This window comes from Rana temporaria, chromosome 2 (assembly GCF_905171775.1).
Source record: "Rana temporaria chromosome 2, aRanTem1.1, whole genome shotgun sequence".
NCBI lineage: Eukaryota > Metazoa > Chordata > Amphibia > Anura > Ranidae > Rana > Rana temporaria.
This window is the reverse complement of record NC_053490.1, coordinates 17,022,287-17,049,421: the sequence shown is the minus strand read 5'-3', so window position 1 is coordinate 17,049,421 and position 27,135 is coordinate 17,022,287. Positions and strand designations below refer to the sequence as shown.

The window sequence follows — 27,135 nt, the reverse complement described above, 5'->3', positions numbered from 1 at the left end:
TCCCCCCCTCTGAGACGCAAGGCTCTTGAGAGGGGCAAGGCACAAATTGCTCCACCTATCCAAAAGGCATGGTGGACCGCTCTCCTCATGGCCAGCTAAAGCCAACCATGAGTACTAGGTGAGGGGCTCTCCCAAAGCTGTAATTCAACTTCAATATCAAACTAACCATAAGAAAACCAATTAAAATTGTCATGTGAACAGGGCATCAAATCCATATAAGTTTAGCACCCTTCCCTAGGCTGGATAAATATATCCAGCTGAGCAGCAATTTATTTTCTAGGTCTGGTCAGGTTTATGCCTAAACCTGGGGGTTGATTTAAACTGTTTACCTCTGGAAGAAGCTTCCAAAAATAGAATAGGAGGATCAGGCTTGTGGCCGGGGAGAATATAAATGCTTGCGAGGGTCTGCTCAAAGCTCTCTATCTCCCTAATGCCACGCACACACGATCGGACATTCCGACAACAAAACCGTGTTTTTTTTCCCCGATGGATGTTGGCTCAAACTTGTCTTGCATACACACGGTTGCACAAATGTTGTCGGAAATTCCCGATCGTCAACAACGTGGTCACGTACAACACGTATGATGGCACTATAAAAGGGACGTTCAATACCAAGTGCGCCACCCTATGGGCTCCTTCTGCTAATCTCGTGTTAGTAGAAGTTTGGTGAGAGAGACGATTCGTGACAAATGTGCTATCTCCATTACAAACGCTAGTTTTACCAGACAGAGTGCTTCCGTCTCGTACTTGATTCAGAGCATGCATGGAATTTTGTGCGTCGGAATTGACTACACAGAATTTATGAGAACGAATTTTGTTGTCAGAAATTCCGACAGCAAATGTCCGTTGGAGCCTACACACAGTCGGAATTTCAACAACAAGCTCCAATCGAACATTTGTTGTCAGAAATTCTGAGCGTGTGTGTAACAGGAGTGACTTTTGGGCACAGATTGAGCCAGGAGATGGGGTGACAAGTGAATCATAATTCATGTATTACATGAGATGGGACATTAATAATAATTCATGTTTGCAGGATGTCTTGAGATATCACAAGTTGTTGGCTTATTCAATATTCTTTTGAAAGGTGTTAATTGCATCTACTCCTAGACATTTCATTGTCCATTGTGTAAAGGTGTTAATTCAGGTCTGCTCCTAGACCTTTCCATCGTGTGATAGCACGGTTTGGAGCCTGTTGATGCAGAGGTGTGAATACCTTTCTGTCAAGCTGTATGCGGAGACAGAACGTCTGTCTAGGGATGTGGATTGGGAAGAGATCATTGTGTGATGGTGTTTTGTTTGAGTTCTGTTAATGAAGGAACGTGCAGTGATTAGGTCATGATAATTATAGCCCGGCGCCGAGATGTCTAGAATGTTTAGTAATTAGCTCAAAGAATGTGATTAAAGCCCCCCCCCACGGTGTGATGTGTGGGTGGGGAGTTGATTGTTCCTTTCATGCCTTGTACTGTATATAAGACTGAAAGTTACCATTAAAAGTTGTCTTCATTTTGGAACAAGTACAGAGCTGCGTGTCTCGTCTTGATTCTGGGGTTACAGTGTGTATGCGCCATTACTCCTGGGGCCTCTCCCACCGGGAGGCAGCCTGTGTTACAGAAAACCTATTATGCATGTGGTGGACTATGACTCTTGCTACAGAGTCTCGGGCTTGCTGGCTGTCCCCTCTACCTCCAGCAATACTTAGGGCTGCTACTGAAGAACTTTGTTTGAAAATTGGTCCTGCTATAACTGCATGTGTTTTGGAGTACCTTGCACCCTCATCCCTCTACCCAACTGTGTTCAAGTACTGCAATAAATCTTCAAAAAGACACCCCTAGACTGAGCCTGAATTTTTGCGGTGTGCTCTTAAGCTGGCAGCCTCTGAACAGGTAAGGGAGATCTGGGGTATTTCCAGTGGCCCCTCTGGGGGTAAGTGTTACATAAGTCTTCCCAAAGGACCCCCCGTGATGTCACTCCTGAGACCCCTCACCTTACTGTTCTCGATTTGCTCCTCTGCAGTTGCCTGGCGAAAATTCATTCGGATAACCTCACGAAGCGATTGCACATATTCTACACGTTCCTGCAATTCCTTCTTGTTCTGAGTGTACTCCGTTACCTGGAAGAAGAAAACACCAATGATCGAGCACAATTTTTCCAAATAACACCAACGATAACACCAACACAATTTCTCCCAATGACACCAACGATGGGACACAATTTCTCCCAATGACACCAATGAAGGGACACAATTTCTCCCAATGAAGGGGCTTCATAGACTAATATGTGCTCTACACAAGGAGACCAGAGGTTAGAATTATACAGAAACTTTTGTGTAGTTGTGAAGTAATTTTAGAGATTTACATGACATCTTGAACTGATCTTGTTGTTATTGCAGCAGCTAACGCGCTTCAGCTACTTGGGTGCAGGGAATAGATATGCAGTACTGTTTGTTACATAGTCAGGTTGAAAAAGGACCAACAGAAAAATGAATAAATGTATTAAAAATCTGCACCCTCAGCTGATCCAGGGAAAGGCAAAAGCCTGTATAAAGCATGGCCCAACAGGAAAAAAAAAATCCTGTTGCTCTAAGGCAGTGGTTTCCAAAACTGCGGCTTGGGGGCCAGATGCGGCGCATTGCTTGCTATTTCATCCACTGACACTGATGAAGGGTCACAATTCCTCCCAATGACACCAATGATGGAGCAAAATTTCTCCCAATGACACCAGTGATGGAAAACAATTTCTCCCAATGACACCAGTGATGAAGCACAATTTCTCCCGGTGACACCAATGATGGAGCACAATTTCTCCCAATGACACCAATGATGGAGCACAATTTCTCCCGGTGACACCAATGATGGAGCACAATTTCTCCCAATGACACCAATGATGGAGCACAATTTCTCCCAATGACACCAATGATGGGAAACAATTTCTCCCAATGACACCAATGATGGGACACAATTTCTCCCAATGACACCAATGATGGGACACAATTTCTCCCAATGACACTAATAATGACACACAATTCCTTCCAAAGACACCAATAATGGGACACAATTCCTGCTTATAATACCAATGATAGAGCACAATTTCTCCCAATGACACCAATGATGGGACACAATTTCTCCCAATGACACCAATGATGGGACACAATTTCTCCCAATGACACCAATGAAGGGACACAATTTCTCCCAATGACACCAGTGATGGAAAACAATTTCTCCCAATGACACCAGTGATGAAGCACAATTTCTCCCAATGACACCAATGATGGAGCACAATTTCTCCCGGTGACACCAATGATGGAGCACAATTTCTCCCAATGACACCAATGATGGAGCACAATTTCTCCCAATGACACCAATGATGGGAAACAATTTCTCCCAATGACACCAATGATGGGACACAATTTCTCCCAATGACACCAATGATGGGACACAATTTCTCCCAATGACACTAATAATGACACACAATTCCTTCCAAAGACACCAATAATGGGACACAATTCCTGCTTATAATACCAATGATAGAGCACAATTTCTCCCAATGACACCAATGAAGGGACACAATTTCTCCCAATGACACCAATGAAGGGACACAATTTCTCCCAATGAAGGGGCAAAATTTCCAATGACGCCAGTGAAAGGGAACAATTTCTCCCAATGATGGGACACAATTCTCCCAATGATGGGGCACAATTCCTCCCACTGACACCAAAAATAGGGCATTGTTTTGCCCCACTGACTTTGAGACCTTTTCTACTCCCAGTGGCCACAGTCCGTCCCTCCTAAAGTTTAAAAAACACTAAACTGGTCCTTTGTTTAGAAAGTTTGGGGACCCTTGCTCTAAGGCCATCAGAAGTTTCCTTGATCAACAACTTCTGGTGTTAATAAAAATTATCCGTTATATTCTGTGTGTTTGGAAACATTTCTCACATTTGAGACAAGATGAAACTCCAGGCCTGATAACATCACCAGGGATGCCATTTTCGATAAGTCAGGACACCTGCAATTTGGTCTCAATCTTTAGGCAAACTTCAAAGTAAGGGATTTAAAGAATTCCCATTTACAGACTGTTTTTTGTGGCAGAAATGTAAACGTTGAATGCTGGGTTCACATCTAAACTACACAAAACAAAAACCGCGCTAATGTCTCCCCACCCCTGACCCTAGGCAGCAGCTGGCGTGTGAATCACAAGAAAATATAAACAAAGAGAAAGCCGCGCCACAACAAAACAGTCTATTAGTGTACACAATCTGTGAGAGTGTAGTAAGTCCGTATTAGATGGAATGATGCTTGTATAATGTTAAAAAGGTCCGGATCTGTCCTGACTATGATGGCTCCTCCAATCCGCAACCCAGTGATGCTAAATACAAAGTGACCATCCCCCGGAAAAGAAAAGGAAAGCCGCTTACCAGAAGGCAAGCGGTTAGGGCGGATGGCTATAACCCAGCCTAGGCCTTTAATCCTTGGGGTTTGCACCAGGAAGCCCTCCGTCCTCTGAGTATGTTGTTCTCAGCTCCACCGTATTTAAATGCAAACAAAAAAGACAGCACACATAGCGTGATACTGGGACAACAATCCTAGCAATAGTGCCTAAGGTCCACACCACCTAGTGACAACTTCGCATAAGTGACCCTCCACCAATTACAGAGGCCGCTTACCAGAAGGCAAACGGTTAAGGCGAATGGCTATGCCCCAGCCCAGGCCTTTCTCCTTGTAGTAGGGGGTCCTTCTTCCCCTCTGCGTGATGTCCTGGAAATGGTTAATACATGCAGTCCACACCACCCAGTGAACCTAATAATGAAGTGACCCTCCACCAGCCAGAGAGGCCGCTTACCAAAACAAGACCGTTTCAAGCAGATGGCTATAACCCAGCCTAGGTCTTTGGCTCCTTGCGGTGGGAAGTCCTCCGTCCCCTAAGCGTAAGGTTTTCAACTCCCCCGTTTGAGATGTTTAAATGAAGAGAAAAACGCACATAGCGTAACTCTGAGACAGTACTTTTAATTAAAAAAGGTAAAAGGTACTCACAATATGAGCGGATAAAACAAGTGTACAAAATAGTTGCCGGCCGGCATAACAGGAGCCCTACTCCTTGGCGTGGTGACGTCACTGCGTGATCCTCCCAGACGCGTTTCGTCACTATTGGACGTTGACCCCCATTTGACAACGTCCAATAGCTGTCTTTTTTGTTTGCATTTAAATACGGTGGAGCTGAGAACAACATACTCAGAGGACGGAGGGCTTCCTGGTGCAAACCCCAAGGATTAAAGGCCTAGGCTGGGTTATAGCCATCCGCCCTAACCGCTTGCCTTCTGGTAAGCGGCTTTCCTTTTCTTTTCCGGGGGATGGTCACTTTGTATTTAGCATCACTGGGTTGCGGATTGGAGGAGCCATCATAGTCAGGACAGATCTGGACCTTTTTAACATTATACAAGCATCATTCCATCTAATACGATCACATCTAAACTGCATGCGACTCGCAGCATTTTCTCAGTTTCGTTTTATAATTTTTGCCTAAATTCAGGCCCTGAAACAGAGCCAAAGACGCAGAGGACCTCTGTGAAATCTGCTCCGCAGCCACCCTGGACATATGTAAACCGGCTCCATAGAGAGACAGTCACAATCTCCTGTCATGCGAATTGGATGTGGAGAAAGCCACATCCAATTCGCATGACAGGAGATTGTTACTGTCTCTCTATGGAGCCGGTTTACATATCTCCAGGGTGGCTGCGGAGCGGATTTCACAGAGGTCCTCTGCGCACAAGTGTGAACCTAGCCTCAAGAGATTTAGATTGAGATGGAGGCGAGGAAGGATTTTTAAAATGAAAGTATAACTTTAATAAAACATTTTGGGCCAGATTCACAAAAGAGATACGACGGCGTATCTCCTGATACGCCGTCGTATCTCTGAGATCCGCCCGTCCTAACTATGCGGCTGATTCATAGAATCATTTCCGCATAGATAGCCCTAAGATCCGACAGGTGTAATTGAATTACACTGTCGGATCTTAGGATGCAATTCTAGGCCGGCCGCTAGGTGGCGATTCCATAGCGGACGGCGTAGAATATGCAAATGACTAGTTACGGCGATTCACGAACGTCCGCATTACCAGTCGCTCTAACTTTACGTTGTTTCCGTCGAGATACGCCGCATAAAACTAGGGATGCCCTCTAGGTCGACTAACCAATGTTAAGTATGGCCGTCGTTCCCGCGTCGAAATTTAAAAAATCACGTCGTTTGCGTAAGTCGTCCGTGAATGGCGCTGGACGCCATTTACGTTAACGTCAAACCAATGACGTCCGTGCGACGTCATTTAGCGCAATGCACGTCGGGTAATTTTCCCGACGGAGCATGCGCAGTACGTTCGGCGCGGGAACGCGCCTAATTTAAATTGTGCCCGCCCCATTTGAATTAGGCGGGCTTGCGCCGAGTGGATTTACGTTATACCGCCGCAAGTTTACAGGTAAGAGCTTTGTGAATCAGACACTTACGCTGTAAACCTGCGGCGGTGTAACGTAAATCAGATACGTTACGCTGCCGCGGAGCAACATAAATGTACCTGAATCTGGCCCTTTCTTTCTAGTTTTGGCTATAGTGCAGAATGTTGAGAACCCATGTCAACACTTTATTGCGCTAAAAAGGCATAGCCAAGCTGTGACTTCAAAGCTTATTGGTTCAATAAAATGGAGAAAACATAATTACTCAACAAATTCACTGGCTCTGGTGGGGCTGCTCAAGTACAACAAGGCTCTCCTTCGGCAGGTACCCAGAATGCGAACGTAAAAACTTGATAGGAGCGTCAGACCAATGGTCAATAGTGGAAGAGTCCAAGTAGCTTTAATAATTCATTATATGATCACATAAAACATCCAACATGTTTTGGGGGCATAGAACACCCCTTCATCAGGGCCGTGAATGTTAAATGTGGTTAAAGTGGACCTTCACACCAAATAAAGAAGATTACAGTATTTCAACCCTCCCCCCTCCACATAGAAAAAAATAAGTTGTCTTTTTTATTTACCTTTTTTTTTTTACTTCGCACTTCACCCAGTCCCTTGCTTCCATTCTTGTCTAGGCAAGAATGATATATACTTTGTCCTAAAACCTCCTGAGATTTTTGAATCGGATATCTCAGTCGGCATTGTGTACTCACTAGGTTAAAACAGGGCTATCTTAATGAATGGGCAAACCTGGGCACTGCCCAAGGGGCCCCAGCTGCACCTGGGCCAGGACAAGGGGGGATGGATGCTTTGTTTAGGGGTGCAATGGGCGATTTGGCTGCTTGTGCCGCGCTTGTTTGACAGGAGTAACTTCAATGTCACTCCTGGCAAAAGGAGCAGCCAATGGCTTCTGCTGGAGATAGGATTCAGCTTTCCTGCAGGGGGCAGAAGGGAGCCAACACTGAGATTGAAAACTTGTCTCGGGCGGGAACAACATTTGTAATCTGTGAGTACAGGGGGGGGGGGGGCACAACTCTGATGTATGGGGGCACTGTAATGGGGACATCTGATGTATGAGAACACTGCTATGGGGACACCTGACGTATGGGGACACTGTGATGGGGACAGCTTATGAATGACGGCACTGTGATAGGGACAGCTTACGTACGATAGCAGTGTGATGGGCACATCTGATGTGTAGGAACACTGTGATGGGGACAGCTTATGTACGATAGCACTGTGATGGGCACATCTGATGTGTAGGAACACTGAGATGGGGACACCAGATGTATGGGGACACTGTGATGGGGACAGCTTATGAATGACGGCACTGTGATGGGGACAGCTTACGTATGATAGCACTGTGATGGGCACATCTGATGTGTAGGAACACTGAGATGGGGACACCTGACGTATGGGGACACTGTGATGGGGACAGCTTATGAATGACGGCACTGTGATGGGGACAGCTTACGTATGATAGCACTGTGATGGGCACATCTGATGTGTAGGAACACTGAGATGGGGACACCTGACGTATGGGGACACTGTGATGGGGACAGCTTATGAATGACGGCACTGTGATAGGGACAGCTTACGTACGATAGCAGTGTGATGGGCACATCTGATGTGTAGGAACACTGTGATGGGGACAGCTTACGTACGATAGCACTGTGATGGGCACATCTGATGTGTAGGAACACTGAGATGGGGACACCAGATGTATGTGGACACTGTGATGATGGACACCTGATGCATGGGGACACTGGGATGGTGGGGGAGGTTGTTTATGTCTACTATAGAAACCCTGAAACGTGGGACCTAATGCCCCCCCCCCCCCCAAAAAAAGCATGTAATATTGGGATTGTGTAAGGAAAAAAAGAGGGGGGGGGCAGGGACAGGAGGGAGATCATGGTGTAACGTCATAGATGGGGGTGAAGGTCCTTTTTAAGAGTTCTTGTCCATGATTTACACACTATGGCCCAGATTCACAAAGCACTTACGCCGACGTATAACAAGTTACGCCGACGTAAGTGCAAATGTGCGCCGTCGTATCTGTGCGCCAGACCCACAAACAGACATGCGTCTAAAACCAGGCTACACCCTGCCGACGTAGCTTGCTCATCGTCAGGGTGGGCGCATGGTGCCGCTCCCATTGATCAGCCATTCAAATATGCAAATGAGGGAAATACGGCGATTCACGAACGTGCGTGTGCCCGGGGCATGCTACGCGAGATGCGCGTAAGTTTTATGTCCGGCGTAAAGTTATTCTCCATAAAGGAGGTGCAACCCGGCAACAGACATGCACAGGTCTGCACCAGGGAACACAAGCCGGCGTATTGTGCGCTGGACGTGTGTCTGGCTGGGCGTACGTTATGTTCACGGCGTACGCCGTGATCCGGCGTAGCTTAGGCAATTTTTCCGCCGTGGTTGTGAGCAGGCGCATGGGATTGCGTCCACGTCACGGCGCATGCGCAGTTCGTGATACGAACCTGTCTGGCGCTCGGCCCATCATTTGCATGGGGTCACACCTCATTTGCATTTGTTCACGCCCACTTCCACCTACGCCGGCGTGCGCCTTCGAAACCCACGCCACGCTGGCGCAGCGTTGGGAGCACTGGCTTGCTGAATGCAATGCTTGCCTCTCCGCGCTACGTTGGCGTGGCGTACGGTGTTTGCTCTAAGGCGGAGTAATGTGCGCCCACACTCTGTGAATCTGGGCCATAGTACTTTATGTTAGGATCAATTAGAATATTGTCCCATTGGCATTCCCAAATGTCACAGGGGTCCCCATTAAAATGGGGGAGACCCTATAAATAGTAATGCCACCCTTGCCTGCACAGTCTCATCCTTTCTGCTGTAGGAGAACAAGGTCTTGCAGGTGGGTGGGCCTGGGGAATCAGTTCTGCTTGCACGTACCTAAATACTAAAATATTAGCTTTTCATGGAGTGATTAACAAATGCTAAAAGTGAAATGAAGGGTGAGAGTTGGCACAGCTGGCTGACCCTGGACAGTGAGGTGTGACGAGACATATCTGATGGGTTTCACTCCTCCTACTGCTCACCTTATGCGCGCATGCGGAGAAAGACTGGACATTCGTGGTGGCTCCTTGGAAAATCTCCAGAACATGGCTAAGCTCCTCAATGAGGACCTGTGAACGGCCGGCAACCTCAGAGGTCAGGAGGGAGAAAATATCCTGGATAATGGAAGTCAGACTGGGACCTAAGACAAGAAAATATATACACATTATTATTTCCTTTACTCATTAGCAGCATCAGATATAAAACTCAGGTCATCACCAGGAGATCCTCTTCCATCCACTTTTATGCCGGGTACACACGAGAGGATTGATCCGCGGATACGGTCCGCCGGACCGTATCCGCGGATAAATCCTCTCGAGGATTTCCGCGGATTTGGATCCGATGGAGTGTACTCACCATCGGATCGAAATCCGCGCCGAAATCCCATTGCGATGACGTGTCGCGCTGTCGCCGCGATGATGACGCGGCGACGTGCGCGACACTGTCATATACTGAATTCCACGCATGCGTCGAATCATTACGCCGCATGCGGGGGATTGATTCGGACGGATTGATCCGGTGAGTCTGTACAGACCAGCGGATCAATCCGTTGGGATGGATTAAAGCGGATAGATTTTAAAGCATGTCTTCAAATTTTTATCCGCTTGAAATCCATCCCAGGGGATAAAAATCCGCGGAAACAGATCCGCTGGATCGTACACACCAGGGGATCTATCTGCTGGAGCCGGTCCGCGGATCAATTCCAGCGGATGGATCCTCTCGTGTGTACGGGGCCTTAGAGCCCAGCCACACAGGAAGAGAATAAAGATAGGATGGTATTAAACAGCCATGTGAATATGGGTGTTTATACATCACATCTACTGACCACTTAACCACTTGAGTATCAACTTGTATTACCCCTTCCTGTCCAGGCCATATTTCAATGCCATGATAGTTTGATTAACAATTACACAATCATGCAGCAATGTACTCAAATTAATTTGATATAATATATATATCTATACAGTATATTTAAACAGTGGTATTGGTATTTAACTACTTCAGCCCCAGAAGGATTTGCCCCCTTAATGACCAGGCCATTTTTTGTGATACGGCACTGCGTCGCTTAACAATTGTGCGGTCATGCGACATTGTACACAAACAAAATTGATGTGCTTCTTTTCCCACAAATAGAGTTTTATTTTGGTGGTATTTGATCACCTCTACAGTTTTTATTTTTTTGCGCTATAAACAAAAAAGACCGACAAATTTGAAAAAAATATTTTTTTTTTACTTTTTGCTATAATAAATATCCCAAAAAATATAAAAAATGAGTTTGGACCAATATGTATTTTTCTACATATTTATGGTAAAAAAAAAAAATCACAATAAGTGTATATTGATTGGTTTGCACAAAAGTTATAGGCCCGGTTTCACGTAGGAGATACGACGGCGTATCTCCAGATCCGCCGTCGTATCTCTGAGTCTGAGCCGTCTTATCTTGGCGCCTGATTCATAGAATCAGATACGCCAGAATTTGTATAAGATACGACCAGCGTAAGTCTCTTACGCCGTCGTATCTTAACTGCATATTTATGCTGGACGCTAGGGGCGTATACGCTGATTCACGCCTAGAAATATGTAAATCAGCTAGATACGCCAATTCACGAACGTACGCCCGGCCGACGCAGTACAGATACGCCGTTTACGTTAGACTTTTCCTGGCGTAAAGTTACCCATGCTATATGAGGCGTAGATGAGGCGTACCAATGTTAAGTATGGACGTCGGAACAGCGTCCAATTTTTCACGTTTTACGTCGTTTGAGTAAGTCGTTCGCGAAAAGGGCTGTGCGTCATTTACGTTCACGTCAAAAGCATTGGCTTCTTGCGGGTTAATTTGGAGCATACGCACTGGGATACTTTCACGGACGGCGCATGCGCCGTTCGTAAAAAGCGTCATTTACGTGGGGTCACATTAAATTTACATAACACACGCCCACATCTTCCACATTTGAATTAGGCAGGCTTACGCCGGCCTATTTACGATACGCCGCCGCAACTTTGGTTTGAGAATACTGCACTTGCCTGTCAAAGTTGCGGAGGCGTAACGTAAATAGGACACCCACGGACATCCGCATGGAAGAAAACCATCTGGCCTTAAGAAAAAAACGTAAGACCCATCTCTTTTGAAGGTTTCTGGACGATGACATTGGAAACAAAGCGCCTTGAGGCCATTTAGTTCGCATTTGTAGCGCTATATAAGTTACTCACTCACTCAAGGACCCAGACTATGGAACGCTCTACCAACCAGTATCCGTCGGCTGGAGGTAAACCACCTGGCATTCAGGAGAAAGATCAAAACCCATCTCTTCTGAGAGCCCAGGGAATGGACACCAAGCGCCCAGAGGCGATTCAGTTCGCATGTGCTGCGCTATATAAGTTTCTCACTCACTCAGGAATCGCATTGGAATTTTTTAGAGTGCAAAAAAAAAGTTATATCAAATAATTTATTTAAAAATATTTTTATTTTGAATACCAAAATAAAAAAACAATACAATTGAAGGAGAGCGCAAGTACAAATATCACATTTTTACAGGACAGTAGGATGGAATGAAATTCCCGACATGTTTCCTGTTCAATGGGAAGGTAAACACTGCCCAGCCATGGACATATTGTATACCTGCCACTAAGACCCTGAAACACCTTGTACAAACATCATAAGTCAGTACAAACTGCTGCCCGTCATGTATGCTTTTTGCGGCGGGCAGCACCAAACACAAGGATACAGGTTCATATCTCCCATGGTTTTCTCACCTGTCTGTACCTGGATGGTGGAGCAGCTGACAGATAAGACAGGCGTGGTGATGGAGTCTCGCACTCCGTAAACTCTCTCCTCCCAGCGCTGCAGTCTCAGGATAAGATCTTCGTACTCTCTGGCTGTTCCACCCCGGAGCTTCTCCAAGATTTCGGGAGACCAAGACTGGACATACTGGCGGATCTCCGACACCCACTTGTGTTCCTGACAAAACATCCTCACCTCGGCCAGGCTTTCCTGACACCAATAAATGATAGTAAAACGGTTACTGCCTGTGCTCTCTACCCATAGCAGTCTCTCATTCACTTCTATCAGTCTCTGCAGTCCCCCACTCTAGCAGTCACTGTAATCTTCCGTTCACCCCCACTAGTTTCCCACCAACCTATAGCAGTCTGTGTTTTCCCCCTAACAGCCCCTTGTAGCCTTTTACTCACCTTCTGCAGTCTCTCACTGACTCTTATGCCGCGTACACACGGTAGGAATTTCTGTCAACAAATGTTCCGATATTCCGACCGTGTGTAGGCTCCATCGGACATTTGCTGTCGGAATTTCCGACAACAAATGTTTGAGAGCTGGTTCTCAATTTTTCGGACAACAAAAGTTCTTGACGGAAATTCCGATCGCCTGTATGCAATTCGGAAGCACCAAAAATCCTACGCATGCTCGGAATCATTGAACTTAATTTTTCTCAGCTCGTCGTAGTATTGTACGTGACCGCGTTCTTTCCAACAACATTTGTGTGGCCGTGTGTATGCAAGACAAGTTTGAGCGAACAATTCGTCGGAAAAAAATCCACGGTTTTGTTGTCGGAATGTTCGATCGTCTGTACGCTGCATAACAGTCTCTGCAATCCTCTATTCAGTTCCTGGAACATCAGAGGCCTCTCATGCACCTTCAGCGCTACTAAACTGTTTCCCACCAACCTTGAGGAGTCTCTCACTAGACTCAAGCACTCTTTGCAGTCTTTCACTCACCTACAGCAGCCTCTCATTTACTTCCAGCAGTCTCTGCAGACTCCCAGTCTATTCCAGCAGTCTTTCAAAAAGTCCTAGCAGTCTCTCGCCCACACTCAACAAATTGTAGTTTCTGACTCACCTATGGTGGCCTCTCATATGATTCCAGCAGTCTCTGCGGGCTCTCATTCACTTCCAGCAGTCTCTGCAGTCTCTTATTCACTTCCAGCAGTTTCTGCAGTCCCTCATTCACTTCTAGCAGCCTCTGCAGTCCCTCATTCACTTCCAGCAGTCTCTGCAGTCTCTTATTCACTTCCAGCAGTTTCTGCAGTCCCTCATTCACTTTTAGCAGCCTCTGCAGTCCCTCGTTCACTTCTAGCAGCCTCTGCAGTCCCTCATTCACTTCCAGCAGTCTCTGCAGTCTCTCATTAACTCCCAGCAGTCTCTGCAGTCCCTCATTTACTTCCAGCAGTCTCTGCAGTCCTTCATTCACTTGCAGCATTCTCTGCGGTCTCTCATTCCCTTCCAGCACTCTCTGCGGTCTCTCATTCCCTTCCAGCAGTCTCTGCAGTCCCTCATTCACTTGCAACAGGCTCTGCAGTCTCTCACTCACTTCCAGCATTTTCTGCAATCTCTTATTTACTTCTAGCAGTCTCTGCGGTGTCTTATTCACTTCAAGGGGCATCTACAGACCACCAGTCACTTCCAGCAGTCTATGCAGTTTTCTATTATCTTTCAACAGTCTCTGAAGACTTCCTTTCACTTCCAACTAGACTCAAGCACTCTTTGCAGTCTTTCACTCACCTACAGCAGCCTCTCATTTACTTCCAGAAGTCTCTGCAGACTCCCAGTCTCTCCCAGCAGTCTTTCAGAAAGTCCTAGCAGTCTCTCGCCCACACTCAACAAATTGTAGTTTCTGACTCACCTATGGTGGCCTCTCATATGATTCCAACAGTCTCTAAAATCTCCAATTCACTTCCAGCAGTCTCTGCAGTCTCTCATTCACCTTTAGCAGTCTCTGCAGTCCCTCATTCACTTCCAGCAGTCTCTGCAGGCTCTCTTTTACTTCCAGCAGTCTTTGCAGTCCCTCATTCACTTCCAGCAATCTCTTATTCACATTCAGCAGTCTCTGCAGTCCCTCATTCACTTCCAGCAGTCTCTGCAGGCTCTCATTTACTTCCAGCAGTCTCTGCAGTCCCTCATTCGCTTCCAGCAGTCTCTGCAGTCCCTCATTCACTTCCAGCAGTCTCTGCAGCCCCTTATTCACTTCCAGCAGTCTCTGCAGTCCCTCATTCACTTCCAGCAGTCTCTGCAGTCCCTCATTCACTTCCAGCAGTCTCTGCAGTCCCTCATTCACGTCCAGCAGTCTCTCATTCACTTCCATCAGTCTCTGCAGTCCCTCATTTATTTCCAGCAGTCTCTGCAGTCCCTCATTCACTTCCAGCAGTCTTTGCAGTCCCTCATTCACTTCCAGCGGTCTCTCATTCCCTTCCAGCAGTCTCTGTAGTCGCTTATTCACTTCCAGCAGTCTCTGTAGTCTCACATTCACTTGCAACAGTCTCTCACTCACTTCCAGCAGTCTCTGCAATCTCTTATTCACTTCTAGCCATCTCTGCGGTGTCTCATTCACTTCAAGGGGCATCTACAGACCACCATTCACTTCCAGCAGTCTATGCAGACTACCAGTCACTTCCAGCAGTCTATGCAGACTACCAGTCACTTCCAGCGGTCTATGCAGTTTTTTATTATCTTTCAGCAGTCTCTGAAGATTTCCTTTCACTTCCAACAGTCTGTGCAGACTCCCTTTTACTTCTAACAGTCTCTACAGTTTCCTATTCACTTCCAGCAGTCTCTAAAGACTACCATTCACTTAAGTAGATTTCCATTTCCTTCATGCAGGCTTTGAAGACTCTGATTCACCTCCAGCAGTCTCAAAAGTCCCTCATTAACCCCAAGCAGTTTCTCACTCAACTCCAGTAGTCTCTTATACAGTTCCTAGCAGTCTCTCACTCACACCCAGCAGTCTCTCTCTTACTAACCCCTAGCAGTTTCTCACTCAACTCCAGTAGTCTCTTATACAGTTCCTAGCAGTCTCTCACTCACACCCAGCAGTCTCTCTCTTACTAACCCCTAGCAGGCCAGAGTCTCACTCACTCACTCACTCACTCCTAGCAGTCTCTATAGTCTCTTACTCACCTCCAGCAGTCTCTGCAGCATCTCTCTGGCCTGGCAGATGGAGGGGTCACTGCTGATGAGGTATGAAAGTGATGTTAGATTCAGGGGTAGATAATGGGATCTATGAAGGTGTCCCTTAACCCTCAGCTCTCCATCTTTGGGCAGTTCCCTGCATGTACCAGGTGGGGGAGCCGGAGAATGAATAACTGTCCGTATTTGCTCCTCACTTAAGGCTAGGAGCCTGGGGCAATCTGAAAAACAACCCATTAATATTTGTATTATTACTATAATAATAAGGATTAATCTGCTTTTGATAGAAGTGACCTGTTATAAAAACATCACTCAAACACACAGTGAAATGTCTCTATTACCGGGCTCTTTGGGATCCGACAAGTTTGCTGTTGAAGACTGTTGAAGATTCACCTTATTCTGGAGAAACAGCTCTGTCACCTGCGGGGGAAAAGGTATACATTTAATAATTCCAAGGAGGGTTCTGATATGTAGGTCAGTTTTGAGTGAATTCCATAAGGCTGAAATATCTAGTAGTAGTACTGTAGTTACATTCTACTGGGTGTGTTCTGTAATGTTGAAGACATTTCATAGATTCCCTAAGCCACTTATTTGGCTCCAATGAGTGTCAGGAACATACCTCCGGCATTTCCACATACCGTGTTTCCCCGGAAATAAGACCTACCCCGAAAAAATAAGACCTACCCCAAAAGTAAGACCTAGCGCTATTTTCCAGGAGGGCTGCAATATAAGCCCTACCCCAAAAATAATAGTTTGAGGTTCTTGTGTACCCCTATAATCCTCTCTGTAACGGAAGTATGCTATGGACGTGTGTGTGTCTCTTTGATCTAGCGGTGTCTGGTGCCTTTGGTACAGAGCAGCACTAAGCTGATCTCCCCGCTGGTCTCCTTTTCTTCTCCCGGCTGTTGGCAGGGGATCTCACCCCCCCCCCCTTCCTCTGTACTGTCACAGACGGTACAGTTATCTCAGTGCAGAGCATCTGCAATCAATCATGTCACACTGTGTGCATACCGATACGCCTGTCTCCACAAGGTATTTACTTAAAGTGGTTGTAAACCCTCTCTGACATGTTTTACCTACAGGTAAGCCTAGATTAAGGTGTTTGCAATATCTCCTAAACCTGCACGGTTTAGGAGATATTTGCCAAAAAGAATGCGCAGGCGCACTGACAATGCTGGTTTTGTGAAGGGGTAATTCCGGCTATGACGGCTCCCACGCACATGTGCGGAGTGACGTCTTCGCTACTCCGGCCAATCACATCGCTGGAGCGGCGATACCCGAAAGTAACCTCCGAGGGAGATGTCTTACAACCACTTTAAACTCAATCTTCACCCGATGCATACAAACTTAAGCACTGAAATGCTACAGATCTTTCTTTCTTCACATGCCGGTGTTCTCTCTTACCCGCTCTGAGAGCTGCAGGGGGGGGGGGGGGGGGGGTTACCCCCGCTGGTGGCTGGTGGCTGGGAGAGGTGGAGGAAAATCTGAAAAATTTGAAAGAACGAAAACCCCAAAACTCTAAATAATAACTAACTATTAAATTATAGGTATTGAAATTTCCTTTCAAATTTGGCTGTTGGTGAACGTAACAGATACAAATTTATCCAAAGTTACGAATTATCCAAAATAACGAATGCCACATCTAAACAAATGTAATGAAACTAAATAATAATAATACATTTGTATTATTATTATTATTAGTAGTAGTAGTATTGTTTATTATTATTATTATTTTTTACATTCCATTCGCTTAGCTACGGCATTCATTATTAGGGATAATTTGTAACTTCGGATAAATTCGGTACGTTCACTAACAGCCAAATTTTAAAGAAAATTCCAATACCTATAATTTAATAGTTAGTAATACTTAAGTTATTATCAGTTAGTTATTATTTCAGATTTTCTAATTTTGGGGTTTTTAAATTTTCGTTCTTATTTTCTGATTTACGTTCTTTTCAACGTTTGGATTTTCATTCTTAATTTTGGATTTCCAAATTTCCGGATTTTTGGATTTTGAATTTCTGGATTTTTGTATTTTGTATTTCCGAATCATTGAATTTCTGAATTGTTAAATTTCAAATTTCCAAATTTCTGAATTGTTGAATTTCTTAATTCCGAATTTTCTAATTTCCAAATTTCTGACATTTTGAATTTTCGGATTTTCAAATTTAGAATTTCAGAAATTTTCGAATTTTTAATTTCTGAATCTTCAAATTTAGAATTTCAGAAATTTAGAATTTCAGAAATTTAGAATTTCAGAAATTTAGAATTTTCGAATGTTCGATTTTGTCATAGTTTGTTAAAGAAAACAAATTTGGAACTAAACAACTTGCACATGTCTAATGTGAATAGAATCACTGCCAGGGGTGTATTTAGGTTTTGTGCTGCCCTAGGCCTGACTAACTCGTGCACCCCCTAATTTAAATATGACCCACCCCTTCCTGTCAAGGCCACACCCCTTGCGGTTTAAGACCCACCCTGAAATTTTCAAGTGGGGACACTAGTTCTGATGGCCTGGGTGGAGGGGGGCAATGGATTCCCTTAATTTGCATAGATGTCCTCTCACTTCCTGTTTGGCTATGGGACAGGAAGTGAAGGGAAATCTCTGCAATGGGACAGGGATGGTAAAAAAAATGAAGCAACGCCCCCCCCCCCCCCCACAGTTGCAGAATGCCAACCGCCCACATACTGGAAGCAGTGCGGATGATTTATGGGGGCGCTAAACTAATTTGCCTAACAGTGTAGCACAAGCCGGCGGGGACACTGTCCGTGCTGCCCCCCTGCAAAGTGCTGCCCTAGGCCTGGGCCTTGTTGGCCTAGGCCAGGATACAGCATTGGGTCTAGCAGAACCACTTCATTAAGGTATTAAGGATTTCACAGGCAGGAAACTGCAGGCTAAACCGTGACATATCAACAATTGGCCCAGATTCAAGAAGCAATTGCGCCTGCGTAACCATAGTTACGCAGCGCAATTGCTTACTTGCGCCGGCGTAACGAATGCTCCTGATTCAGGAACCTCGTTACGCCGACTGCAGCCTAAGATATGCGTGGCATAAGGCTCTTATGCCCGCATATCTTAGGCTGCATTCTTGCGATGGCCGCTAGGTGGCGTTCCCGTTGTGCTCAGCGTATAGTATGCAAATTGCATACTAACGCCGATTCACTACGGTACGCGCGCCCTGCGTACGCAGTTGACGTTGTTTGCGTACGGCGTGTTTAGCGTAAGGCTGCCCCTTCTAATAGCAGGGGCAGCCAATGCTAAAGTATACCCGTCGTCCCCACGTCGCAAAATTTGAAATTTACGTCGTTTGCGTAAGTGAATCGTGAATGGCGCTGGACGCCATTCACGTTCACTTTGAAGCAACATCATTTACCGCAATGCACGTCGGGAAAGTTTCCCGACGGAGCATGCGCCCTACGCTCGGCGCGGGAACGCGCCTAATTTAAATGATTCCCGCCCCCTACAGGATCATTTAAATTGCGCGCGCTTACGCCGGGCATTTTGCCGGAGCGCACACGCAATTTACGGAGCTACTGTGAATCGCGGGTAGCGCAGAAAATTTGCGGGGGCGCAGGGCAAAAACGGTGCCCTGCGCCTACGTAAAAAAAGCGCAAGGCTACCTGAATCTGGGCCAATGTGTGGACTTTTCTTGTAAATGGCATTTCATGGAGGATGGGTGGTTGCAGGAACCAAAACGTATTTTCCGAGACTAAAGGTCTGCTTTAAGTTATTATCATATTATCTTAAATAAATATTAACACTGCAGCTGTAAAATAGAAGAGCATTGAAGAAATAAAGGTGAGGGTAGATGGCTCAGTACCTGCAGGACAGAATTCAGTACAGAGTCCAGCGCCTGAGTGAAGCTTTTTTCTATTTGATCTTCAGAAGGGCAGAGGGTCAGCTCCGCTGCCTCCCCGAACTCCAGGGTGACTTGCAAGAAAGACGATTCATGTACCGGCGGAGTCTGTGAGAAGAAAGAAGTTTTATCAGTGAATGAATATAATGGTCCCCATCTTCCTTCTGTCCCTATTGAGACAAGTAAAGATGCAAGGAACTGGATCAAAACATCCAACAAGTTAAATGGTAATTTGACATATAATATGAATTATATAAAAAGACAAAAATGCCGCGTACACACGACCGCAATTTTTAAAATTGGTAGTGAAAAACAATTGTGTGTAGGCTCCAGAGCATTTTTCTCGACAAGAAAATTGGGCGAATTTTTTTTAGAGCCTGCTCTATTTTTTATCGCCGTTCTTTTTCACGTCGTGTGTAGGTTTTAACGAGGGGGAAAAAACTTGCATGCTCAGAAGCGAGTTATGAGATGGGGAAATTAGCAAAAGCAGCCCAAAGGATGGCGCCATTCGATTGGAACTTCCCCTTTATAGTGCCGTTGTACGTGTTGTACGTCACCGCGCTTTGCTCAAGCATTTTTTTTCACGAACGTGTGTATGCAAGGCAGGCTTGAGAGGAAACACGACAAATCACATCAAGAAAAATTATGTTTTTTTGCATGATATGAATAACGGTCGTGTGTACGTGGCATAATGCCGCGTACAGACGGTCGTTTTCTGCGATGTAAAAAAACGACGTTTTCTGTGAAGTAAAAAACGACGTTTTTGAAACTTCAATTTTCAAAAACGATGTTGCCTACACACCATCGTTTTTTCACAGTGCTCTAGCAAAGCGAGGTTACGTTCACCACGTTTTCCCATTGAAGCTCGCTTCATAACTAGCTTCTGGGCATGCGCGGGTGTAAAAACGTCGTTTGAAACGTCGTTTTTTGCTACACACTGTCAATTTCTGTGAAGTAAAAAACGACGAGATGAAAGAAAACTCCTGGATCGCCGCACTCCTCAAAAAAACGATGTCTTTATTCAAAACATGAAAAAACAACAAAAATTCAAATGGAAAAAACAGCCAAAATTCATGCAGTCAAACAAGAAGTGGATTAGGAAAAAAGAGCTGACATGTTTCACATCCTGTGATGCTTACTCGTAGCTGAGTAAAAAACGACGTTTTGAAAAACGACACATAAAATTGAAGCATGCTTCAATTTTTTTTGGTCGTTTTTCTGAAGACATAAAACGTCGTTTTCTCCCACACACGATCAATTAAATTGACGTTTTTAAAAACGTCGTTTTTTTACATCGCAGAAAACGACCGTCTGTACGTGGCATAAGAGTCCGAGGGTCATAAAATCTACACCCAGAGGCGCCTCTCTCCTTGTCTTCTCCTGTCCCTATTGTACTCTTCTAGAAACTTATGGAGGAACAGCACAGCCTTAACAAAGTGCAATGTGTGCTCAAACCAAGACAAAGTATCCACTAAAAATCGCAACATTATTCCAAAAATTCTGATTTTATTAAAGCCCAACTCCAGCCAAAAGTTTTCTTTTAGTTTTGGATAGAGCAAGGACATTGTATCCAAACAAATCTGACGTCCCCCCCCCCCCCCCCACAAATAGAGCTTTCTTTTGGTGCCATTTGATCACCTCTGCGGTTTTAATTTTTTTTCCCTATAAACAAAAAAAGAGCAACAATTTTGCTTGGGTACAACGTCCTTGCTCTATCCAAAACTTAGGGCTCTTTCACACTAGCGAACCGTTCGTCCGCTCATTACAAGTCCGTTAACGGACTTGTAATGAATCCCTATGGGAACGCGTCCGTTAGCGGATGGAGCATCCGCTAGCGTCCGCGTCAGTCGGGATCCGCTTTTCCGAACGGAAGAAACCCTATTTTTCTTCCGTTCGGCGGAACGGACCGGATGCAGAAGGACAGACGGTCCGTCTGCATCCGGTCCCCCATAGGGGACAGCGGAGCAGAGACAGGGCGGTCCCTGCACTGTGTGCGGGGACCGCCCTATCCGCCGACAGCTCAGCGGGGATTCCCGCTGAGCTTTGGCGGACACACGGAGCGGACCCAGAAACGGTCCGCTCCTTGTGAAAGAGCCAAAGAAAACTTTTGGCTGGAATTGGGCTTTAATAAAATCTGAATTTTTGGAATAATGTTGCGATTCTTACTTTTTGCTATAATAAATATCCCCAAAAAATATATTTTTTTTTTTCCTCAGTTTAGCCCGATATGTATTCTTCTACAAATTGTTTATAAAAAAAATGGCAATACGCGTGTATTGATTGGTTTGCATCAAAGTTACAGCATCTACAAAATAGGGGATAGTTTTATGGCATTTTTTTTTTTTTTTTTACTAGTTATGGCGAGTGCCCGCTGCACGGCTTCTTAAAGGGGACGTACCTGTACACCCAGTTGCCTGCCGCTGCCATTCTGCCGACGTATATGGGAGTGCAGCAGTCAGCAAGTGGTTAAAGCCCAACTCCAGCCAAAAGTTTATTTTAGTTTTGGATAGAGCAAGGGAGGGAAGGAACTTTGGAAGCTAAAGTTTAATCTCTTTATATTTTGCAATCTGTGTTTTTTCCCGTGTAGCATTACCCTCATTGGAGCTGCTGGATTTTTGGGCGGCGTGTTACCTTGTGGCTCCTCCAAATTCTCTAGGGGTGAATGATGCGTATGTGCATAAACAGAAGTAAAGGAATGTCCACGACAGGTGCTCTTTTGCTGTGCTCTTTATTACCCAGCCGGGTAAAAACAATAAAACTTGCGTTGAGGAAAGTAAAGTTGAAGAAGAAAGGAGAACAGCAGATTCAGGCGTAATGATAGGAAACAGTCCTGCTCCCGCCGGAGTGGGCTCAGTGCACCTGGACAGGCCTTTCTCACTGACCTGGCAGCCGGAGTATCACTCAGACAATTATAGGAATAAGTCTCTGCCACAGACCCTCCTTGGTGAACTTGGGAGAAAGTCTCTGCCACAGACCCCTGTCTAAGAGCCTCAGAAGATACCTCTGCCACAGGTCCCCTCTGGGTAGAATTCTTGGAGATGTGCCTCCTTGGTTGAGTTACGTCTGGATCTCCTTCAACTTGTCGCCCAGGTACCGACTGACAGGTGATCAGTCCCGCAGTGCCCGGCTACCTGTGATGCCCGGTGGTTTCTGCCCAACCCTATTGGACCACCAGCCTTTCAATGGCGCTCCTCAGACTGACTCCCCACCGAACAGCACACAGCTTGGGATCTTCAAAAGAGGGAACCCAGTCGCTCACTGGATCCCCATTGCTAGTTCAGATGCTCTGTGCCAACATGATCCCAGAACCAGGAACACCGCGTGGCACGCACGCCCCGGTAGGCCATAGCGCCCGGGCACCGTGATGTGGCCACCCTAAAGGTGGGTGCCCCACTGGACGAAGAAGACCCAGAACAATGGCGTCTGTCCCATAAATACCCCTCCCCAGCATGCACAGCGAGGACAAACCCTCCCGATTGGCTGCTGGGAAAGAGCATCCAAACCTCGACTCCACTGCTGCCACCTGCAGTACTGGGGTTTGAAGAACACCCCAGCACAGCAGAATGGGCTCACAGCACAGCCAAGCTGAGACAGAGACCGCAATTTGCCACTAACAATCAGGATCAGAGTCTAACTATACTCTGATCTATACTTAAATTTGACTAGCACCAGTACTATAAAGTACAGAGGCGCTACACCCGTGCACATTGTGAGAAGCTCACAGTGTGCAGTGAAATCAGAGTAAGCCATTTCAGTGCAGGAAAAGAGACTGTACAACTGTGCAAGACTGAAGGGACAAAATACATAACACCACTTGGAGGAAGCTTACATAGATACAAGGAGAACATACTCAGTGCAGACAGTAGCATGTTTTAAACGAAAACACCTGAGCTACAATAGGAGTAAGCAGAGGCGTAGATTGAAGCTTGTGGGCCGATGCAAAAGTTGACCTGGTCCCCTGGGCTCTTCTCACCCTGTGCTCTGCTCCATTTAGAAAATGGCTCACAGCTTGTCCCTAGCCAATGAGAATGGAGGGATGTGGACTGTGGAAGGCAAAGTGAAAGTCCAGTACTGGAGCGTGGCTGTGGGGCCCTTGTGCAGATCGGAGCTGGACTTTGTGGAAGATATTATAATATGGTCAGGGAAGCTGCAGGGGCCCCCTTGAGCTAGGAGTGGGGTTGCGATTGAGACCCCTGCAACCCCTTATGCTACGCCCATGGGAGTAAGATTTGATAAGGCCTCTTTTTGTCTTCTGCACATCTACCCATTTTATAATACGGAAAGATTTCTTCACAGTAAGGCCGGGTACACACGAACAAACATGTACGGTGAAAGCGGTCCGTCGGACCGTTTTCACCGTACATGTCTGCCAGAGGGCTTCTGTACGATGGTGTGTACAAGTCCGCGCGTAAACAATACGCGGGGCGTGTCCGCGTCGTCGCCGCGACGATGACGCGGAGACGTGGGCGGGCCTGCCATTTAAAGGCTTCCACGCATGCGTCAAAGTCATTCGACGCATGCGAGGGACGGCAGGCGCCTGGACATGTACGGTAGGTCTGTACTGACGACCGTACATGTCCGAGCGGGCAGGATTCCAGCGGACGGTTTTAAAACACGTCCAGGAATATTTGTCTGCTGGGAAAAGGCCCGGCGGGCAAATGTTTGCTGGAATTCGGCCCGCTCGCGCCCACACACGACCGAACATGTATGCTGAAACTGGCCCGCGGACCAGTTTCAGCATACATGTTTGGTCGTGTGTACGGGGCCTAAGAGCTGTAAAAATGTGGAATAGACTCCCTCCAGAGGTGGTTCTAGCCAGATCAGTAGATTGCTTTAAGAAAGGCCTGGATTCTTTCCTAAATGTACAAAATATAACTGGGTACTGACATTTATAGGTAAAGTTGATCCAGGGAAAATCTGATTGCCTCTCGGGGTATTATGAAGGTTTTTTCCCCCTGCTGTAGCAAATTGGATCATGCTCTGCTGGGGTTTTTTCGCCTTCCTCTAGATCAACTGTGGGTATAGAATTGGGTGTATGGGATTGTACGATATTTTTTTATTTTTATGGTTGAACTCGATGGACTTGTGTTTTTTTTTCAACCTGACTAACTATGTAACTATATATCTTACCACTGCTTCCAAGAGCCCATAGCCCTGGCTCTGAGGGATGAAAACATGTCTCACCTGGATGACATCATTAACAAAGGCCAGGATATTTTGCTGGATGACAATAGACAGGTTCTGGCAAATCATATGTCCAACAAGAGAAGCAAAGTTGCCCAGTCGGTGCAGCCAGGACTCCACTTGTTGATGTCCCCCCCTAGAGCTCTTTACTGGGCTGTGCTTGGACTGGGCTAGTTGGGCATCCCTCTGCGTGGTCTTCAGCAAGGTGTATGTGTCCTCTCTCACCTTCACAGGAAATAAGAGTTAAAGATATTAATAATGTCATATAGTAAAGTCACCCAATACATGCTGGCCAGTGTTATCAACCAATGTTAGTCCTGTCATTTACAGGTCTTTGTCTTATTTATTCAAGGTATGCCCCATCTCATGGTCTCTGTGTCATGTCTAATTCTCTTGTGCTCCATGCCTTACATCTTCAAGCCATGTTTGAAAATGTTGGTCTTAGATAACTAAGTCCTATTTAGTCTTCACATTCAAGTCTGTTTTCCCCCTTGAATGTTAAAGGGGTTGTAAAAGTTATTTTTTTATTTTCTAAATAGGTTCCTTTAAGCTAGTGCATTGTTGGTTCACTTACCTTTTCCTTCCATTTCCCTTCTAATAGGTAGATTCAGGTAGAGTTAGGCCGACTTATCAGTAGAATCTACGCCGACTTATGTTTAAGTGTATGCTCAAACAGAAATACGCTTAAACATATCTAAGATAGGACGGCTTGCGCTGTCCTATCTTAGATTGCAATATTTTGGATGGCCGCTAGGTGGCGCTTCCATTGCGGTCGGCGTAGAATATGTAAATGAGTTGATACGCCGATTCACGAACGTACGCCCAGCCGCCGCAGTCGATTTACGCCGTTTCCGTAAGGCATTAGCAGGCCTAAAGTTATTCCATCTATTAGGTGGAATAACAATGTTAAAGTATGGTCGCCGTTCCCGCCGCGAGATTCAAATTTTTTACGTCGTCCGCGAATCGGGATTTACGTCGTTTACGTCCATGTCGAAATCAATAGGCCCGTGCGGCGTACTTAGCCGCAATGCACACTGGGAAATGTAGTCGCCCGGCGCATGCGCAGTAAAAAAAAAAATTCAAAAACGTGAGGTCAAGCCTCATTACCATAAAACACGCCCCTTTCCAAGACATTTGAATTTGGCGCCCTTACGCCCGCCCGCTTAAGGCTACGCCGCCGTATATTAGCAGGCAAGTACATTGAGAATCATGTACTTGCCTAGCTAACTTACGGCGGCGTAGCCTAAACAGGCTAAGCTACGTCGCCGCAAGTTTGCACCCAGGTACCTGAATCTACCTATAAATGTTTTTTTTTTCTTTGTCTGAATTTCTAACTTCCTGTTTCTCCCCAGTAAGCTTTCAACCATCATCTGAGCCGTTCTGGCTGGGGGTTAGTCAGCGTGCTCGTCCCCTCCAAGTGTCTCCCCGCTAAGATGTAGTCCCAAGGGAGGGGGCGAGCACGCTGACTAAGCCCCAGCCAGAACCGCTCGGATGAAGGGGGCAAGCTTACTGAGGAGGAACAGGGGGCCTGATTCCCAAAAAAGCTGCCTAACTTAACTTTCAGCAGTTAAGTTACACTGACTTAAAATTTCTACCTAAGTGCCTGATCCACAAAGCACTTACCTAGAAATTTCAGTGCCGCCGTCGCAAGGCGGTCCTCCTCTCCGGGGGGCGTTTAAAATTTAAATGAGGCGCGCTCCCGCGCCGGCCGTACTGCGCATGCGTGTGACGTAATTTTCCCGACGTGCAGCGCGCGAACGTAATTGACGCCGGGCTTTGTGGATTGCGACGGGACACTAAAGTTGCGACGGGTGAAAAAAAATATACGCGCCGGGAAAACAAATAATTATAAAAAAAAATGACAGCGTCGCTCAGCATGCATTCCTGAGAGGGAGAACTCCATGCCAATTTTCAAAGAAAAAACTGGCATGGGTTCCCCCCCCCAGGAGCATACCAGGCCCTTAGGTCTGGTATGGGTTGTAAGGAGACCCCCCCATGCCGAAAAATCGACGTAGGGGGTCCCCCTACAATCCATACCAGACCCGTATCCAAAGCACGCTACCCGGCTGGTCAGGAAGGGAGTGTGGACGAGCGAGCGCCCCCCGCCCCCTAAGCCGTGCCAGGCCGCATGCCCTCAACATGGGGGGGTTGGGTGCTCTGGGGCAGGGGGGCGCACTGCGGGCCCCCCCACCCCAGAGCACCCTGTCCCCATGTTGATGAGGACAGGACCTCTTCCCGACAACCCTTGCCGTTGGTTGTCGGGGTCTGCGGGCGGGGGCTTATCGGAATCTGGGAGTCCCCTCAAATAAGGGGGCCCCCAGATACCGGCCCCCCACCCTAAGTGAATGGATATGGGGTACATCGTACCCCTACCCATTCACCTGGAGGCAAAAAGTAAAAGTTATTAAACACACAACACAAGGGTTTTTAAAATAATTTATTAGTCTGCTCCGGAGGCCCCCCTGTCTTCTTTATTAGCTCTAATACCAGGGGGGGGGCTTCTTCTTCCGCTCTCCGGGGGTCTTCTCCGCTCTCCAGGGGGGGTTTCTTCTTCCGCTCTCCGGGGGGGGGTCTTCTCCGCTCTCCGGGGGTCTTCTTCTATCTTCGCCGCTCTCCGCTGTTGACTCGGCGCACCCCGGTTCTTCTGCAGATGTCCGGTG

The 27,135-nt window shown here is 46.5% G+C and overlaps 1 protein-coding gene across 1 annotated transcript in view; it reads right to left on the bottom strand.

The window, feature by feature from the left end:
- DNHD1 (dynein heavy chain domain 1) overlaps positions 1-27,135 on the bottom strand; it is a 171,296-nt gene that overhangs the window by 98,844 nt on the left and 45,317 nt on the right. The window contains exons 9-15 of the mRNA XM_040339911.1: positions 24,476-24,700; positions 19,256-19,399; positions 15,776-15,854; positions 15,426-15,655; positions 12,276-12,513; positions 9,506-9,663; positions 1,985-2,110 (exon numbers count right to left, since the gene is read on the bottom strand). Coding sequence (XP_040195845.1) covers positions 1,985-2,110; positions 9,506-9,663; positions 12,276-12,513; positions 15,426-15,655; positions 15,776-15,854; positions 19,256-19,399; positions 24,476-24,700 — 1,200 coding nt within the window. The remainder of the gene's footprint in view (positions 1-1,984; positions 2,111-9,505; positions 9,664-12,275; positions 12,514-15,425; positions 15,656-15,775; positions 15,855-19,255; positions 19,400-24,475; positions 24,701-27,135) is intronic.